At 30.4% G+C, this 19,448-nt stretch overlaps 1 protein-coding gene across 6 annotated transcripts in view; it reads left to right on the forward strand.

The window, feature by feature from the left end:
- Nucleotides 1-19,448, forward strand: part of kn (EBF transcription factor knot) — a 203,680-nt gene that overhangs the window by 177,827 nt on the left and 6,405 nt on the right. For 3 of the 6 annotated variants that reach the window (XR_013039290.1, XR_013039289.1, XR_013039291.1), the window contains 6 exons: nucleotides 1,866-1,998; nucleotides 10,733-10,887; nucleotides 11,729-11,855; nucleotides 12,661-12,963; nucleotides 14,545-14,787; nucleotides 18,597-18,834. Coding sequence is in view for 3 of the 6 variants with exons in the window: in XM_076535291.1 (XP_076391406.1) it covers nucleotides 1,866-1,998; nucleotides 10,733-10,887; nucleotides 11,729-11,855; nucleotides 12,661-12,963; nucleotides 14,545-14,787 (961 nt within the window). In the remaining 3 variants the exon portion in view is untranslated. Of the gene's footprint in view, nucleotides 1-1,865; nucleotides 1,999-10,732; nucleotides 10,888-11,728; nucleotides 11,856-12,660; nucleotides 12,964-14,530; nucleotides 14,788-18,596; nucleotides 18,835-19,448 lie in introns of those variants that run through there. The other 3 variants (XM_076535291.1, XM_012291202.2, XM_012291204.2) reach the window with 2 other exon arrangements.

Genomic DNA, 19,448 nt, shown 5'->3' on the forward strand with positions numbered 1-19,448 from the left:
TTTGGTTTTATTTAATAAACCGTTCAATTCTACTGTGATTATTCTGATTGTTAAATGTTGTCGAATTGTGTTATATTTTAATAAAATGTTTGCATTGAACATTTCTAACAATTTTATAATATTCATAATACTAGCTTATATTTGCGGAACGTGAAAACTATTGTAAAATGGATATATACTTTTTTATAAAATATATTTTAATAATTATTGTTCAATGAGCGATTAAAAATTAAATTCGTTTGTAGTAATCTATTGTCAATCATCATTAAAGTGGACAATTAACGTAAATATAAATAAACAAAGTTATGCTTATTGTAATTTCGAATTGCAATAAATATTTATATTCTTTTAATTTTTATCCTCTTTTTAGATTAGATAGTAGAGTTTAGATTAGATAGGTATATATGTAGATACCTATTTGTAAATGTGTTAAAATTTTATCTTTGGTACTTTTCCATTTATTCTGTCTATTCAAAAGTTCAGTAAAAACAGACTAATTTAATATCAGATTCCCCTTTCTTTGTTATAATATTTATTAATATTTATTCTGATTCAAATAATTTAAATTACTGTTCGGAAAGTTAAAACTGGCACACGAGTATGTTATCTTTTTGAAGATTTGTGTAAATGAAAATTTAGTATACCGGTGAGCGCGGTAGGCTCCTGTATAGAAAATGGCGACATAGAAAAAATATACTTCATTACTCATTAATTGTTGATTGATAAATCTTCAGATTTATAAACTAGTAATCTTTCAAATGTAGAAGGTTTAGGAATTTTGAAATTTTGAAAATTTAGGAGGATAAGAATTCGGGAATTTAAGAAGTTTGTAAAATGGAAAATCTGGAAAGTTAAAAATTGTGAGATTTTGGAATTTGGAAATGGAAAATTTCAAAGTTTACATATTTGATATCCCAAAATCAAAATCAAACATTTGAGATCTTCTACACTACTTCTTATTCAAAGGAAGCTTACAATGCATTTGAGCATACAAATACTCGATATCGATAATAGGATTAGTGATATCCATAATAGGATTAGTGTTATATTTCATTATTAATAATTCCCGCATATTATTTTAACAGAAGCATTATAAATGTACAGTTCATGCACAGCTTAGTAAATGTTTATATTTTTTAGGTTCGAAACAATTTGAAATATATTTCTCACAATCGTGTACTATCTTATTTCTACCTTTATAAGGTATACAAAATATAGATCTATATTATTATTATGCTGCATAATTAAAAATCCGATTTAAAAACAGTAGAAATCTGACACGAATATAAGGATAATCCGGAATATCAATTGAACTTTATGATTTGATGAAAATAAGTATATAAATATTTGATTAATATTCTCAATACAAAATTCATTTTGTATTTTCTTCTTCAAAATGAACAATGATTCCATCAATTTACAGTTTAATGTCATGCTTTAGCAAGTATTCAATTTTTTATCGTTTATTTTATTAAAAAAATTATAGTAATATATCTATGTAGCGATTTTCATCAACTTATATCTTTTGCTTCCTTTACTTATTATCACCAATTGTATCTTTTACTTCTTTTAGTCATTACTGCCAATTGCACCTTTTACATTTTACAAGTTGTATCTTTGTCGTTTTTACGTTTCGTAAATATTTTATGATAGTTTTATGTCATTAAATTATGTCAGACTTTTAATATTTAAAACTTTGCCATTTGATACGTAATAATACGTATAATAATGTTTGAATAGTACTTACCTCGGATTAGTTTACTTCCTCACTTTTATATATTACGATATAATATTATAAAAATACGTAGTTTGATCGAACTTTTAACGGAAATCTCACTTGGACGAATTTCAATCTTCTGTAACAGGTGGTCATTTCCACACAAGTAGGAGTAGAGGGGCCGCTACTCGCAGTCTCGGACAACATGTTCGTTCACAACAACAGCAAACATGGTCGTAGAGCGAAACGATTAGATCCCAGTGATCCCGGCGAGTACAACAGTAAGTATCATTAACTATAATCATAAAATAAATGACATTATAGTTTATTGCGCAAGAGTAATTGTGGTATATATCTCATTTTGAAAGAAAAAGTGGTAGTAAAGAAATATTATAATTAGTGTATAATATATTAGTGCAGTAATGGTCAACAGTGTTCACAAAATGATGAGTATCCGCGGGCACTGATGTATAATCAATTTCTGAAGTCGAAAATGAAAGAATTTATCGGCATAGTAAGACAATTTCTAAATCTGTTAACTTCCTAACTTTAAATTCATGAGTTTTTTCAGTTCCTTCTACATTTATAAATTGCCAAGTTTCTAGTTTTTCAAGATTCTAAACTCATAATTTCCCAATTTCCACGTTTCTAATTTTAAAAATTCCTAAACTTTTACTTTTCTGGATTTGCTAATTTCTGACTTTGCAAGTTCTTAAATTTCTAAATTTCTAAATTTCTCTACATGTCTACGTTTCTGCGTTGCTACAGATTTACATTTTCACGTTTTTATACTTTTGCATTTCTACATTTCTACATTTTCACGCTTCTACACTCCTTCATTTCTACGTTTCTACATTCCTACGTTTCTACGTTTCTACGTTTTTACGTTTCTACGTTTCTACGTTTCTACGTTTCTACGTTTCTACATTTCTACGTTTCTACGTTTCCTCGCTTCTACACTTCTACATTTCTACGTTTATTCATTTCTACATTTCTACATTTCCACTTTTTCAATTTTCTATATGTCTAAATTTCCAAATTTTGTAATTTTTTAAAGTTATAAATTACTAAATTACTAAATTGCTAAATTTTTAAATGCCTTAGTTTCCAAATTTAAATATTGGATATTTCTAAATTTGCGAGTTTCTGAATTCTCTAAATTAAAAAAATGCAATATTAACAAATTAAAAATTTTGTAATTTCTGCATTTAACCGGTAAAATGTTTATGATATAAACGTATGTGTAACGCCTTACTCACTACTTGTCCCATAAATACCGGGTCCCATGAACGCCTCAATAAGCACGCGGTTTGCCCTTTACTGTACTAATACATAATATATGCGGTGTCTTCTTTGGGAAAGCTCCGTATATTGTTTCTTGAAAAATGCCTCGATCATTTCCCTAGAGAAATAGAGTAGCGTATTCTAAAACAAACAATTTTTACCAATAATATCAGTACATTACAATAAAAATAACACAATAAGTATAAGCAATAACATTATTTATTATGAAGTTGTTGAGAAGTGTAAAAGTAACTAATGTCTGTCGCCTTAAATTCAATGTAACTGAACAATTAATAAGAAATTTTAATAATGTTATCAGTTATACTAATAATATAATTAATTTTATATCAACTTGCTAAAAGTCAATGATAGTAACCTAAAAGCATAAATTTGGAAATATACCGATTAAATTTTTAATAATTAGTGATTTGAGTTAGCTTTTAAGGTAAGGAAATTTTTATCGTGACAACCAACATGTTAACATGGTTAAAAGAATTTATCAAATGACAATGAAGATCTGAGAATCTATTTTTGAATTATTCTGTCTTTTAATGACAATACTAGAAATGAATTTATTATACGAATGTAATAAGCAAATTTCGCGTCACTCTCATATTTTTAATTTCATATAACATATTTCTCATTCCAAGTCATGTCTGAAAACCAGAACCAGTGTTTAAAAATACATTTTAACGCATTTTACATATTTTTGCATTTTTTATACTTATATTCGACACTTACAATTAGAAACTTGGGGTTTGTTAATTTAAGGAAGTATTTATTTGGAAACCTTGAAATTTGAAGATTTAGGAACTGGGAATTTGAGAATTGAAAAACTTATTGATCTAGAAATTTAGGAGTCTAGAAACTTGAAGATATACGTATTTGAGGATCTTGAGATTTCGGAACTTTAGAATTTAGATATTTAGTGATTTGTTGATCTAAAAATTTCAACACCTAGGAATTTAGGAATCTAAGGAAAGTTTTGAAATTGCAATATTTAGACACCTAGAAATTTGAAAAATTGAGAGTTTCAAAATTTGCACAATTTGAAATTTAGAAACTACAAAACTTAGGAATATAGGAATATAGGAATTCTAATAAAACTTAGTATTTTTAAAAAACCACATGTTTGTAAATGCGAAAAGTGCATATACTATATTTGATAATAAGATAGGAAAATTTGAAAATACAAAAATTCGGGAACTTGAGAGTTAAAAAATTTGAGGATATAAAAATCGCCATGTTTATGTATGAAAATTCATCTACAGGGAACTTACGTAGCACCCGTGTTTACCTCAACTCACGCTGACTCAGAAATTCAGATATATTTCAGCGTATGCTATAATACCATGAATAGATGCTGTAATATATGAAATTCTCGAACCAGTTACGTTCGATCTAGCACATTCCACTGTACTTTAACTCAGCAAAATACGACATAGAAGTAGTATTAAAGTCTTACTATTTTTCAAATATATGATCGATTCAATATTCGTATGTATCAAATAGATAATGTAATTTAATTTTAGATAATTTAATTTTAGTGTTGCTCAAATTAACCAATTAAGACAACTACAGAAATTTAATATACTAACAATTTTTTCATAATGTGAATGAAACACTACAAACTCCTAAACACAGAGATTTTTTTAATTATTTTAAAATTAATAACTTTAGACGCAAAAATGAATCCCGTTGAGAAATAATGTTTGATTCGGTAGAAAACTGGTCAGGACACCATGGAGCCAATGAGCTTCTTGACTGTTTAGTCTAATAGAACCGAATAATTGAAAGTCGTATAAATTTCGTTCTATCAATATTTTGTGAGGGCATTTTAATCCAAATAAATTTTTGTACGTTGCAAATTGGGCTCCCAATTTCCACCAAGCCCTCTTCAAATAAAATAGATATTTTCGTTATAATGGTGTCTTATTATTTTTAAGCCGTTTGCAATAGAGACAGTCAATAATAACTCTCATAAAACACACAATTAATCATATGCACGTAAATCGATTTATTGTCGCCATTTAGAATTGGAAGTTTCTGGTAGCCCGTGCACTGTTTCCCCTCATTGCGGAATCCTCGAATGAAAGAGCAGGATAGGGGAAATGTAGGATGGGTTTGGTTGGTTGGTTTCTTCGAGATCGGTATAACGACTCGAGAGGCGTAGCAAAGGATGGAATCGTAAGGGAAGAAAGAGAGGGTGTGCTCGGAGGATAGGATATAAGGAGTCATAGGGCAATTCAGCAAAGTTTGGCGTCGGCCGCGCATACAAACGGCTGATATCGTGCGGCCACCCCTCGACAACGCGTTTCTCCTCTTCTCCTAGGCTTCTTCGAGCCTTTCTTCCTTTCCTGTGCCGCGACGAGATGTAAATCAATGGGATGCGGGGAAAACGAGGGATCCACCACGTTCTCTGTGTTCCTCTATCTCCTTGCTCTCGTTCCTCACAGGCTTTCTTTCCACCCTACCGTATTTTTTCGCCTTTCCTCTCTTTGTCTGGTTGGCTACCATCAAGCGGAAAGACGCAAGCAGAACGAAGGTAAAATGAAAGAGGGAAAGAGAAAAGCGAGTTGGAATTGCCAGTCCTTCTCTCTCTCTTTTTTTCCAACAACCTTACTCTGTTCTCGCAGTGGTTGCTGTGGGGTGTTGGTTTGTGAATGCTAAGTTTAAGCTATCTCGAACCATCCTCTCGGCTTTCGCAACTGCTGTGACGCCATGACGGTACCACTCTTTCCAAATCCCCTTGCGAGTAACTCCCAAAACGCTGAAACGAGCATACCAATGAGAGTAAAAGGGGAGAAACAAAGTGGAAGAACAGAGTCGGAGGGAAGGAACGGTCAAAGAGAACGTGTTGTAACTTTTGCTGGCATTGCGGATGAATTTTGCTTCTTCGTTTTTCAGAAATCAAAGTTCGAAACTCGATGGGAGCTTAGTAAATCAAAACGAAACGGGATATTTGCTCGTTCTATTGAATAGTGCACTTTCCAAAAATTTCTGGTAATTTATTAGGGTAAATTCACTGATCATTAACCGCATATTGAATGATCAATACACAAGGAAATGATAATTATGAATTTAAAAAATTTTAATTGTTTATAGAGGGAGTATAATATATTAGAAATATTTGTATTAATGACCTTTTAATTTAATAAAATGTACTTTTCTTGTTAGAATGTGGTTTAATAAATACTTAGAAAAAAAATAAAAATAATTCTTATGAAAAATATTTCTGAAATGTAACTAGTTGTCGATTATTTAAAAATTAGCAAATCTTTTGTAAAAATACAATAAAAATGCCGGCTATAAAATTATGTATTTTTATAATAATAATAATTATTATTAGTTTTATTTGTAAACCATGTGACAATGAGACGAAATAATGATATCAAAACTAATGTTATAACATTTTTCTTTGTCATTCTTTGATATTGAAAATGGAAGAATTTTACTGAAAAATGACCGATAATAGTAGTAATAAATTATCATTAGAAATTTATTACAACCAGTGGATAACTGCGAAAATTATTAATCGTATTTTTAAAATCATAGATTTATAAAAAAAAGTATAATTTACAAAAAACCTATACGAGGAATGAAATATTTAACCAAAAACACATCAGGTATAAGTTCCAAAAAACATGAAAACATATGAAAAAAAGAAAGCTTGAAAAATAGAAAAAGTAGTATAAAGTAAAATGAAGGGAATAAATAGACCAAGCACATCAAAGGAGTTTCGGGAATTAGAAAGAGAAATTGAGAAAAAGTGTAATGTGAGGAAAAGGAAGAAAAGCTATAGCGGAATTCAAGAAATGTTATTTCTGTTATCTTTCTATTAATGAATCTGCATTGTGATTCAGGTATTACTGTTGAGGCTTTCGGGTGTAAGCCGTGTCCTAAAGGAAGCGAGTTCCCAACGTGATGCATTGTGATTATTAAATTTTTTTCTGTAGAAAAATCTCGAGAAAATTAACAACTAATGACATATTTTTAAGTATAAAAATATTTATATACAATTCTTCCATTTTGAATTTAAAATATCTCATAAACAATTGATTTTATTTAAATTAATTGCAATAATTTGAAGTATTTGAATTAAGAAAAATTTTATCCTTTGTTTTTTGCAAATCGATAATGAAATTCAATACTTATTGATTAATCTGAGATGATTAACCTGTAATTTTCTGTTTATTGATGAAAAAACTGATGCAATTTGTAGGTTTATTTATACTTCTATACGTAATAAAATTACTATGGCATGTAAATATAGCAAATTTTCTATAAGTTCAATGTTACACTTCATTTTTCGAAAGAGAAATTAAATAACTATGATTTTTACTCCTTTGCACATGAATGTACGTATCTCATCTATTTCACCTTATATCTTCAATCTTAATAAATAGAATTGATGAAAACTCGTATCAGAGATACTTATACATCTCATGCTCAAACTATTAAATTTTTAGGAGAAGTGGTTGAAAGTGGTCAGAAATATTTTTGTTTAAGTACATTAATTGGAAATATCGTTTCCTTTGCAACATTGTTGTCGTTTTTCATCATCTTAGTGTTCCTTTACGAAAAATATTTTGTAGAATCGATCTACATAAAAAAAAAGGAATACGTAAAATAATGTAATTATTTTCATGTTACAAAATAATTCAGAGATCTATTAAACTGGGTCACCCTATACTTAGTTAATAATATCGTTCGTGGTGAAAGTGAAAACAACTTTTTGCCCGGAGAACTTCTCGGCTCTTTATCGGGGTGAACGAAGTTATCGCACGATCCTACAGTGATCAGAGAGAATCGGGCCGAATGTGTTAAAGTACAACGGCGCTTCGACTTCGGCGACGGTTTGCTGGGTAAAAGAGAGGAAGGAAGAAGCTCGAGGGGATAGAGGGTAACACCCCTTACCACTCACCAGTGGCATGGGGGATTTTATTTATTCCGGGTTGGTACGCTTGTTCCGGCCTCCTCCACTGAATCCCTCTTTTCAACCCTCCTTCTCCTCCTCTTACGCCTCTTTCCACATTGCCTCTTCCTACTTTTCCGCTTCATACCCATTCCTTCCGACCGACAATTCTCCAACGGGGTGGTTGCCAACGTGGCCGACTCTGTTTAACGACTTTCTTGTACATTGAACGCAATAAATACCTGTGTCCCATTCAAGAATCCCCATTTACACTCGAATTGCAATTCTTCGGCTTTGTGTCGTACCGGCGTACTTAAATTTCTAAGGACAAGCTACATGAATGAATAAAGTATTAGACTATTTCAAAAATATTTGCGTATTTCATTAAAACTATTTATTCCTGTCTGTGGCATTTGGTTTCTTAATTGTAACTATGGCGAGTGAACAATTTTAATCTTGGGTAATGAACATTTGCACTATACGTCAAATATTGTATGCTTTACAAGCACATGATAACAAAGGCTTAAATTATATTCAAGCTCTTGGAAATATTAGTACAGTGGACGGTTTGGATTATTAGAAAAAATAAAAATTTTTCAATATATAGTGCTACAAATTTTGTTATAATACGGAATTTTTATGTCAAAGATTAAGCACACGCAATGCAGTTATCAGGCATTAAAAAATATTAAAATTTTTTTTAATAATTAATTTTAAACCATTTTTCATTAATTTATGAAAAATTCCTTCCGTTACTAAATTCGATGCGTATTAAAAAAAAATTAATACGTAAAAAATACCAACTGGGAAAAGCTTTTTATTGCATTAAATTATACGACATATTTAAAAATTTGGGAAAAAATTTTGAAGCTTGTAATACAAAAAAATTTAGTATTGATATGAATATTACAAAAGGACTTTATTTATCATTAACTCCATGAAGGTGATATTTTGAAATATTTTTAACCCTATTACATGTAAACAGTACGTACTAAAATTAAAAATCTTGTATGTGGTTGTTGAATACTTTGATAGACATTAAAACAGTTAAAAACCTGTAGACATTAAAAACACCATAAATCCATTAGTTAAAATAGGATTATTACTTTTAATATTTTTAATAATTATGCAAGGTTTAAATGAAGTTACTGTTCCAAAGGAAATTTGTTGTTCTGGTACATTGTTAAAAAAAAAATATTTTATTTTCCTATTGGAAGTATCATTTCAGTCCTACAGAATCTGTCACTTAAATTAGCACTTTAAATATATTTTATCCAAATTTCATTCAGCTCCGTACACGTTGTGTAAATGTGGGCTATGTTACGAATTAGGTTAGGTTACGATTGACCCGTAACGGGTCTGTCGTTTCGTAGGGGTTAATATTGTTTCCCCAACGAGGGAAAACATTGTTCGAATACAATATCCAGCATCGAGATCTCTTAAGGCATTAAGATTTACTAGCTGAAGCAGGCGTAAGCACCCAAGGTGGAAACTGTTTGAGCATCACTGGGAGCAATATACCATGATGTCAGCCACTCTGCCGTGGCTCCGTTCTGCCAGAGGCGGTACCGGGGGTGGCTTGGCTTCGCTGGGGTACAAAATGATATCATTGGGTTATAAATTCCAAGCAGAGACACCGGCAGCCCGATCGTTCCCCTTCCTTCTTGTTACAACCCTTCTCCAACTACTTCGACCCCTCAGTCTCTTCCTTCTATCCTCTTTTCTGCTCATTTCTCTCTTCCTCTTTCGTAGATTCTCTGTTGTTCTCCTTTTCCTGCCTTCACGACATCCTCGTAGCGTGAGTTTGCCACGGAAAATATATGTACCACGAGGCCTCGACCGAATAAACAGAATTTTCAGATAATTTTCCGTGTCCCAACCACCCTTCAACTAACTGTCTCGGTTTGCCTCGTACAATCCGGAAAATTCGTGTAATTTCTTGACTTACTTTCTCTTTTACGGGGTTTTTATCCCCTATATGATCCATTCGTTATTGTTTTCGTGATTTTAAGTACAATGGAACATTGATTATCTGAACTAATCGTAGTACCTATTATTTGGGTAATTGATTAATTCTGCTTTGATGTGAAAATATGTTGTATATTTTTAATTATGTTATAAGTGTTAGTAATAAATGTAAACAAAAAATTGTACACACAAAATATTCCCAACTACTAATAACGTTTCACATTTTTTACAATCAAATGTAATACTTTTGACTGCAATTTTAAATTGGAAAAATGCCTGGTTACATAGTAAATGGAAATTGCGCATAAAAAAGCAGTATCAGTATACAAAGGAACATGTAATTTTAATTTAAAAATACGTACAACATTCACTAATTGTAAGTTTTGTCCGACTTCTATCAAATTTTTAAGTTATCCAAATCTTTCTTCCATTGTAAAGTAAAAATAGATTAGAACTATTAAAACGACTATTTGTTTATTAAAAATTTTTCTAAGTGTTCGTTAAACAGCCCACAGGAAAGATGAAACAGAATTTTTAGCATGTTAAACGAAATGAAAATTTCTTCCTTTTTACGGAACTGAAGTATTTCCGCAAAACTGTATACTAAGCGTGTCTTAATATTTGTTGATGTACTTGCTCGAACATCTAATCCATTATTTCAGCGAATTATTAATTATTATACAACCAATTTATTTGTACCCATAAAAAATATTATCCAGAAAATCTAATTCGATAAAATGGTCCTGAAATTAATAATTTGAGAAATCCATCTATCAAATTAATGTTTTAAATCTAGAGATAATAGGATTATTCATTGAGAAATTAATATTTATGTTTCTGGAAATTAGGTCTATATACACCTGTACCTCTCCAAACACCGTGCATAAAAGCGATATCACCAAACGAAGGATGGACTTCTGGTGGTTCCACGGTGATAATTATCGGCGAAAACTTCTTCGACGGACTTCAAGTAGTTTTTGGATCGATGTTGGTATGGAGCGAGGTACGTAATATTATTTGTTTAGGGAAATATTTGCGATCAAACCAAGCAAGAATATAGTTTCCAAGCAAGAATATAGTTAAAATTAAAATAACAATTGAACTTCACTAGTACTGGCACGGATCTAGATTAAGATTTAAAACAGGTTAATGATCCTTTTCGTAAGGTACGAAAATAATGGCAACTCCAACTGATCAAATACTTTGGATTGTAAGGAAAAACGCTTTTGTCCTAGGGCTAATAAGCTTTCATTAGTAAGATTATCTCACATGCTCTAATCTTAAATTTTTCAAAGCTAAAATAGAATAAAACAAATTAAAATTAATTCAATTATACCTATACATGTTCAACCTTTTATCAAATAAAAGTGGGATAAGAGTGTAACAGAATGATACGCCTAATTTTACCTGACTGATCCTAAGCTTAGATATTGAAAAGTTGAAGTAGCATGGTGTCTACTTAAAATAACTCCTAACCTAGATTCGATTGTATTATTGGCAAATTGAAGTGGAATAAAGTGTAACAAAATTGAATCTAATTTGTACCTAACCCAATTCCTTCTAGTAAATTTAAGCCCGAACAATGAAATGTTAACGTAAAAAATAAATAATAGAATAAAATCGGACTTAACTCAGTCTGCAGTAAACTGAACGAAATCCTTAAAATTCAAAGAACTGAATCAATTAAAAAAATAAGAATTAGCATCATCTCTATATGATGTCGCAAAACTTGCTTATCTTCTTCAAATAGCTGAAGTATATTAATTTAAAAAGGATTTGATTGTAATAATTTTCATAGAATGAATACAACATTTTGTTATAATATAAAATTACTTTTTGTTCAGTTAATCACACCGAACGCAATCAGGGTGCAAACGCCACCACGACAGATACCTGGTGTCGTTGATGTTACACTATCCTATAAAACTAAACAGTTTTGTAAAGGAGCACCTGGGAGGTTCGTTTATGTTTGTAAGTATAATTGCTGCACATTACTTTTATGTTAATAGAAATTCTTCAACTACAATTTGTTTACAATTTAATACACACGAAATCAATTTTCCAATAACAGAAATTATTATTTTAATTAACTGCCGTAATAAACTTGATGAGCGCACAATTTTTTTGATAATAGTTCTTTTTTGGAAACACCACTTTCATTCAAAATATGCAACATTAAAATTCATGCTAAGTTGCAAAATTTCTTAAAACAAATCTTTTTTATATCGTCAATCTTGAATTTTAAAACTATATAGAATCATAGCATCTTCAGCTTAAAAAATCAATTGATAGTGTTATTTTAGATGAAAAGAGTAATGAAAAATTAAAATATTCAAGTCTTGCATGTGGTCATTAAATACTTCGAAAGACATAATATAACTGGAAATCGATAGATATTAAAAATGCAATAACTCCAATAGTTAAAATAGAACTATCACTCTTAATGTTTTCAATAATTATGTAATGTTCAAATAAAATGGCTGTTCCAAAGATGATTCATGATAAAATTAATTTAATAAAATACAAGGTTGTACAAAAGTGGTACATAAATTTCATTTAAATCTTATTTAAGTTCACCAATAACAAATAAAATAAAATTTTCATACTTTAAAAAAATTTCGGCCCTGAAATGATTAAGTAAGGTTCTTAAGATTTAGTAATGTTTCAAACATGTTTTGTAACAATTTATAATAATCTAAATCTATTTCATATACAAATATTTAAAAAATTGTTGGATACGTACTGAAACAAACTATTGTTTTTTTTTAAATTTCAGCCTTAAATGAGCCGACAATCGACTACGGTTTCCAAAGGTTACAGAAACTTATTCCTCGACATCCGGGCGATCCTGAGAAATTGCCAAAAGAAATTATACTGAAAAGAGCGGCAGATCTCGCGGAAGCTTTGTACAGTATGCCCAGAAGCGGAAACGCAGGAATCACAGGTGCGCCCAGGAGTCCAGGATCGGGTCACCCACCTGCACCTCCAACTTCCAGTTCGGCGACAGCATTCAATTCGTATACAGGACAGCTCGCAGTGACGGTACAGGAAAATGGTACTGCCGCAAAATGGACAGATGGTAAGTATTGATATAATAAATTTAAATTGCATTAAAAGACATTGTTAGGGTTATTACTGCACTGCGCATATTAACTGTATTAGCATTTTACTATGCATGCTGAGTTTATTAAAAATAGTATTTATAAGTTTCAAATGAGCTAGATCGCTCACAACATTTATAGTATTTACGATAACTATCAACAGTAAATTCCCTAACGCCAGATTTACAATAAAAATGACGAAACTTAAGTTTTTTACTTTAAATTAGCAGAATTATTAAAAAAATCTTGTGTGATTATGTCAAAATAAGGAATCATTGTATAAGCTTAGATTTTTTACGTTAGATTGCAAGAATTTTTAAGATTTTGTCAAAATATATTTTAACTTTTGTCAAGATAAAGAATCATTATGTAAACTAGTTTGCGTATCATACCTTATTTTTTTTACTTTATTTTATTATTATTACTAATTTTTTTTACGTAAAATATATTTTATCCAAATCCATAAAGTAGTATCGTGCATTCCTGATAAAGATTGAAGACCTCCATTCTTCAATGAAATATCAAACTAACAAAAAGCAATTACAAGTGTCCGTAAAAATCATGCAGCTTTAATCTGAAAAATATTTATCGATTTACGAGTTACAAGTGTAAATCTACCATTTATAAGTTATTTGAAATCGTCACATTACGAGATTCAACTTACATATCATCTACTCATAATAAACAATAATCTCCTGTACAGTCAAGTGTGAATTTGGCTTAAAAAATGTTTGATAATTTAAAAGTTTGGGGATGAATTAAGAATTCACAGACATAAGCGTTTGGGCATACTAGGAATTTGAAATTATGGATCCAAAGATATGAAAATCCCTCAGATTTTTACAAGATCAAATTAACTAACGATCTGATTGTCTAGAGAATTGGAGACATAGATTAAAAACCTTATGTAGGGAATTTTACATTTAGAGGATTTTACGAAAACGGAATTTCAAAATTTAGAAACCTAGGGATATGGGAACCTAAAAATTTAATAGTGTGAGGAATTGGGAACATAGGTATTTAATGACCGTGGGAAATAGGAAGTAAAAGATAATTTAAGAATTTGGGATTTGGAAATGGACCAAAATCAATCAATTTCAGACTTTGAACAATTTAAAAAATGAAAACTCTCAGATTTCAGAAATTTGAACACAAAAGAATTGATAAATATAGAAGTTTAGTAAATTAGAAGTTCAGCAATTTGTAAAATTAAAAATTTGAAAATTTAAGGTTTCAGAAATATGAAAATTCCGAAAATTCGAAAAATTGTACATTATAAAATTTGTAAATATGAAAGTTAAACGAAACAATTGACAAAAAATTGGCTAAAGTAAAGCTCCGTTGCATCCGAGTTTATAATCATGTAGCTATCTAAAGGAAGCCTACATTACACCGGAATAACGCAAAAGAAGCAAATTACGATCTATAGTTAAAGTAGTTAAATGCGGTTATCCGTGTTTTCGGCGTTGTCTTCTTGTTTCGGTGCAATAGGCAACACGAAATGATCAGAATGATGCAATACTGACGAGTTCGTCTGACGGGCAGGTTTCTATTTCTAGACGGTAGTTCCGTGACGACAGGAGCCGGTGCTGGAGGCGGTGGTGGCGGTGGTGGTAGCGTTGGAGGAAGCGTTGGTGGTAGCACTGATGCATATAGGCAAAGCAGCAGTGCGAGTCCACGTGGGGTCGTAACCGGTGGTGGTTATTGTGGAAGTTCGGCCAGTACACCTCACAGTCATAGCACAAATGGAAGTTACTCGGTGGCCAATCCGTACACCGGTAGTCCAACTCTTTATACATCGCGTAAGTATTTATTTCTGAATGTTATTGGATGACTGCGGATGTTTATGCAAATATATAACTGCGTATAACATTGTCCAGGTGATTTAAAGTGCTACATCATTTTGTATTTTGCATACTTTGCATGTTCTAAACTAGTGATGGGCTGCTGCGACTCAGAAAGTGCAGTGGTAGAACGCGCAGGAGGCATGAAGTTATAGGTACTGATGGGTAGTCAGTTTCTCAAGTTGAAAATTTCTTAATTTTTTACATTTCCGAATTTCTCAAGTAATAAATCTTCATGTTTCGAAATTTTAGAATTTCCGACTTTGCAAAATTTCAAATTCTGATTGTAGATTTGTAAACTTGTAGATGCATAAATTCGTAATGTTATAAATTTATTAGCTAGTAAACTCGTAAATTTGAAAACTTCAAAATTAATATATCTAGAAATTTCTGAATTTCCGAAATTCTAAATTTATGAATTATTAAATTTATAAATTTCCATATTTCGAAAATTCAAACTTGTAAATTTAAAAAATTTGTTAACCTGCAAATTTACAGATTTGTAAAACTTGTTGTGTTTCTGAATTTCAGAAATTTGAAATTTGAAATTCGTGTAGATCATTGCATATATCATGTACATCGGTGCCTATGAAATCTACGGTGCTTAATCAGCTCATCACTATTTTCAACAACTAATTTAATTTTCTTTGTAATTTATATGACTTTTGGTACATTATATGTGCATACACATCTGTGGTCTAATTATTACGCTTTTGCATACAACTAAGGGTACATACAAAAGAAACTGAAGCTAAAATCAGGAATCTTTATAATACATTTTTTTACAATGTTTTACAATGAAAGCGAACAATCAGTAAATATAAAATATTAATAATGAATGTGATTACTATTGTAATCATTCCATTCGACAATCATAGATAGTATGGATCAACAAACGCTAATTAATGTAAATTTATTATTTTTCGACGAATAATTTTTTTTTGCTTAAGGCTCGTTTACTGAAGGTGTTCATTATGATATTTGAAATCATTTATGTTCATTGACTCAGTCACTTGCATTGTAATGGATACATTTCATTTTGTATCCTATTACGCATGTTGTATGTATACGCGAGAAATCATGACACGCATGCGCTTTTTGTATACAGGGTGGACCAGTAAGTACCTCGATTATTTCGAAAAATACAAGAAAAGTATTTTTCTACTTCGACATACATGTATAATGTTCTGTTTTATAATAACATATTTTTTGTTGGTGAAATCCTTTATTTCTATCTTCTTAGTGATGGGTCTTGAAACATAAAAATTTGAACTTGATGTAGGGAAATAAAGATATCGCAAAATAGCAACGATAGTACATGAGTTTGAAATTTAAACTCTAATAAGAATAGCTATGCCAAAATTATGTCATAATAACTTCTTCATAATTATATATGATAATTATATAATTATTGTATTGTTAACTCATCGACAATTCATTTGTGACTTTCTTTCATTTTTATCTGAAAATAGAAAAATATTTGAATGCATGTAAAATATTACTTTTAAAAAATCTCCCTGAAAGAGATGAAAATATTTGCATACTGTTTTGTTGCAAAAAAAATTGTTATTAACACAATCCTACAGGAGTTTCATGTTTTCTGCAACTTTAAAAATAATAATTTCTTAGTAACTATGCATTCTGTTTTCTTTTGCAATGTTTTCTTTATATATTACTTAATGTTAATATTAATGTTAATATTATTAATGTTATTTTAGTAGAATTTTTCATCTTTTATGTCAATATCCGTTTGTTATGCTTCAATTTCTCCTTGAAATATATTCAAGTTTAAAGGTAATAATGCACAATATCACAATACAGTAAAGTAAAAGTAATCAACACCGATAGATACAATCTGTATATACTGCAGATATTTTTAAGGTCTTTGAGTGTATATATGCAGTTTGATTTTCAAGACACAATTCTTAGTTTAGTGAATTTAAATGCAACCGGTTCGATAAATTTTGGGAGTCACTTATTATATGTATAGTTTATACAATGTACAAAAATTAATTTTTGTTCTGTTATGATACTATGCACTATAAAGTTATTAACTTCAAACTCAAACATCATACTGACAATGAGTAAAAGTTTGGACAGAACAAATGAAAATTGATTTAGAAGGTAAAAATTAATGCTATGCGATGTTGCTAATTTGTAATTAAGAGAGATGAGTCGTATACGTACGCCAAAATGCTAAAGTCAGTTGTTTGACTGTTTAAACATTTTTAAGTTCTTTGACTTAATAGAACCAATTCAGAAATTTGAGTAAGCCAATTATATCACCAGATTCGAATGCTGCACATAACATTTTAAACTATTTGTTTTGCTTAATGCACAGAAACATCACTCTCAGATATATCACTTATTTCAAATAGTTTTCTTCGTCTTTTCTATTTTGTATGCAAGTAGTATACTCTATTCCTATATTATTTGTCTTTTAACAAAATTATGATATACATGTTCAAGCAGTTTTACATGTATAGTGTTTTTATCTTAAAAGCTATAAAATCTACCAAGTGTACGGTGGAGTATGTCAGGTTCCTCCTTAGTCATAATTCAACAATTTAGTCACCTAAACTGTATCAACACAAAGGTTTCTTGTAGATTTTGTCGGTATATATAACATATTTATTTTTCTATTATAAGAAGTTTCATTAGTTTACCTTAAACGTTCAATAAATAATTAAATATTATGATTGGCCCAAACAGATCGCATCTTATATTTCCAACTGTTAATTGTAAATAATACTTTGTGAGTTTTTATATTTAAAATGATCATTTTTTTCAACAATTAGTCATAACAATACAAGCACATATTCGCAATACCATATCAATATTAAGATATATTATATCAAAGTAGTTTGGATAATAATAATAATTAACCTATATGGATCATAATAATAATGCGTAATAATTTCATTCAGCAAAAGTTACCACAATTACCATTACCATCATAGTTACCAAAACCACAATTTATCGCAGATAAACGAAAGAGAAGTTTGTTCAGTAACCTTAAAAGTTTGTTTAAAAAAAGTCTGCTTAATCGCGGTTGATGGATAACTATTTTATGAAACAAACAGAAAAGATGTACAATATCTTATAATAACTCAAATAAAAACATACCGTTAGAATATACATAATTTAGAAACACATAGATAATACCAACATTAGTAAGCAAGCATTATAGGCCAGTAATAAATCACTGAAGTTACTCTCAATTATTAGTAACCCCTTGCTGTAGGAGTTATGTGTCAGTTATGTGTCAGTTATGTGTCAGTCGGGCCTAGCTATTGACAACCATAATATCAAAACAAATGAAGGAAGTTAAAATGTTATATCTGTTTCATTTTAAACGATCCCTTATTCATGGTTATCGAAATTAAACTTCAAAATGATGGGTATAAAAAATTTTAATAAAATCTATCACTTTTGAACCGTGAGTGAGGCATGAATCAGATCCGTCAAAGTACGATAAAGGGTTGCAGTAATTAATACTGTAATATTATCAAAATCAAACTCGTATATTTCTAATTGATTTCAACAACAAAAAAAATGTTCCGATACTTCACAAAAATTTAAAAAGAAAAACAAAAAAAATTTGTCCATTCTGTCCACGATTTTGGCAAAATTTGCCACTGTGCTTCACTCAAAAATTAAGGTGGTAATGGTTACTGGTTCATCCTATTCATATATCAAGTAGCATTTCGTTAGGATGCACAATGCACGCATTTATGATTTTTCTTTATGTGAAATTTTCATTTTAGCGCACGAACAGTATGGCATTTTCTATACATCCGGGGATGGGAGTGCGTTCGCCCCCGTAGTACGACCACCGACCACCTCAGTCCCACCGCACTGGTCCACACAGCACCACCTCGCCACAGCCGCCCAGTAACCGTTAACCGTCCACCATCACAACCACCATCATCACCACCACAACCACCCTATGCACTGCGATTAAAGAGTTATGAGAAACATGCACAAGAGACGAGATTCAAGAATGTATGTACACACGTTCACTTACGAATCATTGATAGCTTCCTCCTCCAACCCTCCATCTTTGATTAACCCTCGAACGGTGAAGCCGGGTCAATCGTGATCTAGAGTTTCAAACGTGTACAACTATAGTGAAACAGCATTTCAACGTGTAAAATAGTAAAATAGTACATAAACGTGTGAAATAATAACATAATCTAATCGAGTAGAGTAATTTTTACGAAATGTAAATAAAATGTAGCGTAAAATTAATTTTAAAACAATTAAAATGTCTTAACAATCCATTGTTTGAGGGTTAATTAAATAGCTTAGTTACTTCCTGTATTATTGACGCATTCGCTTCCATTTTAGTTTATTAAACAATAATTTCAGCCGTATAAAAATTTGCTTTTTGCCAATATGATGCATTTTACCATCGAAATACAGTACAGTACTCTGGCATATTACATAGTTTAGTACTTTTACGTTTTTTATTGTTGATTTTATTACTTAAATGGTATTAGAACATATCTTTTTGTGAAACTGTTTTATACTTCAGTTAAATTTTCAGTTCACTTAATTTTTACATTTTCATTCTGCAACGTATAATAATTTTTAATACAAATTTACTTCTTTTTGTT

This window comes from Megachile rotundata, chromosome 9 (genome assembly GCF_050947335.1).
Source record: "Megachile rotundata isolate GNS110a chromosome 9, iyMegRotu1, whole genome shotgun sequence".
NCBI classification, from domain to species: domain Eukaryota; kingdom Metazoa; phylum Arthropoda; class Insecta; order Hymenoptera; family Megachilidae; genus Megachile; species Megachile rotundata.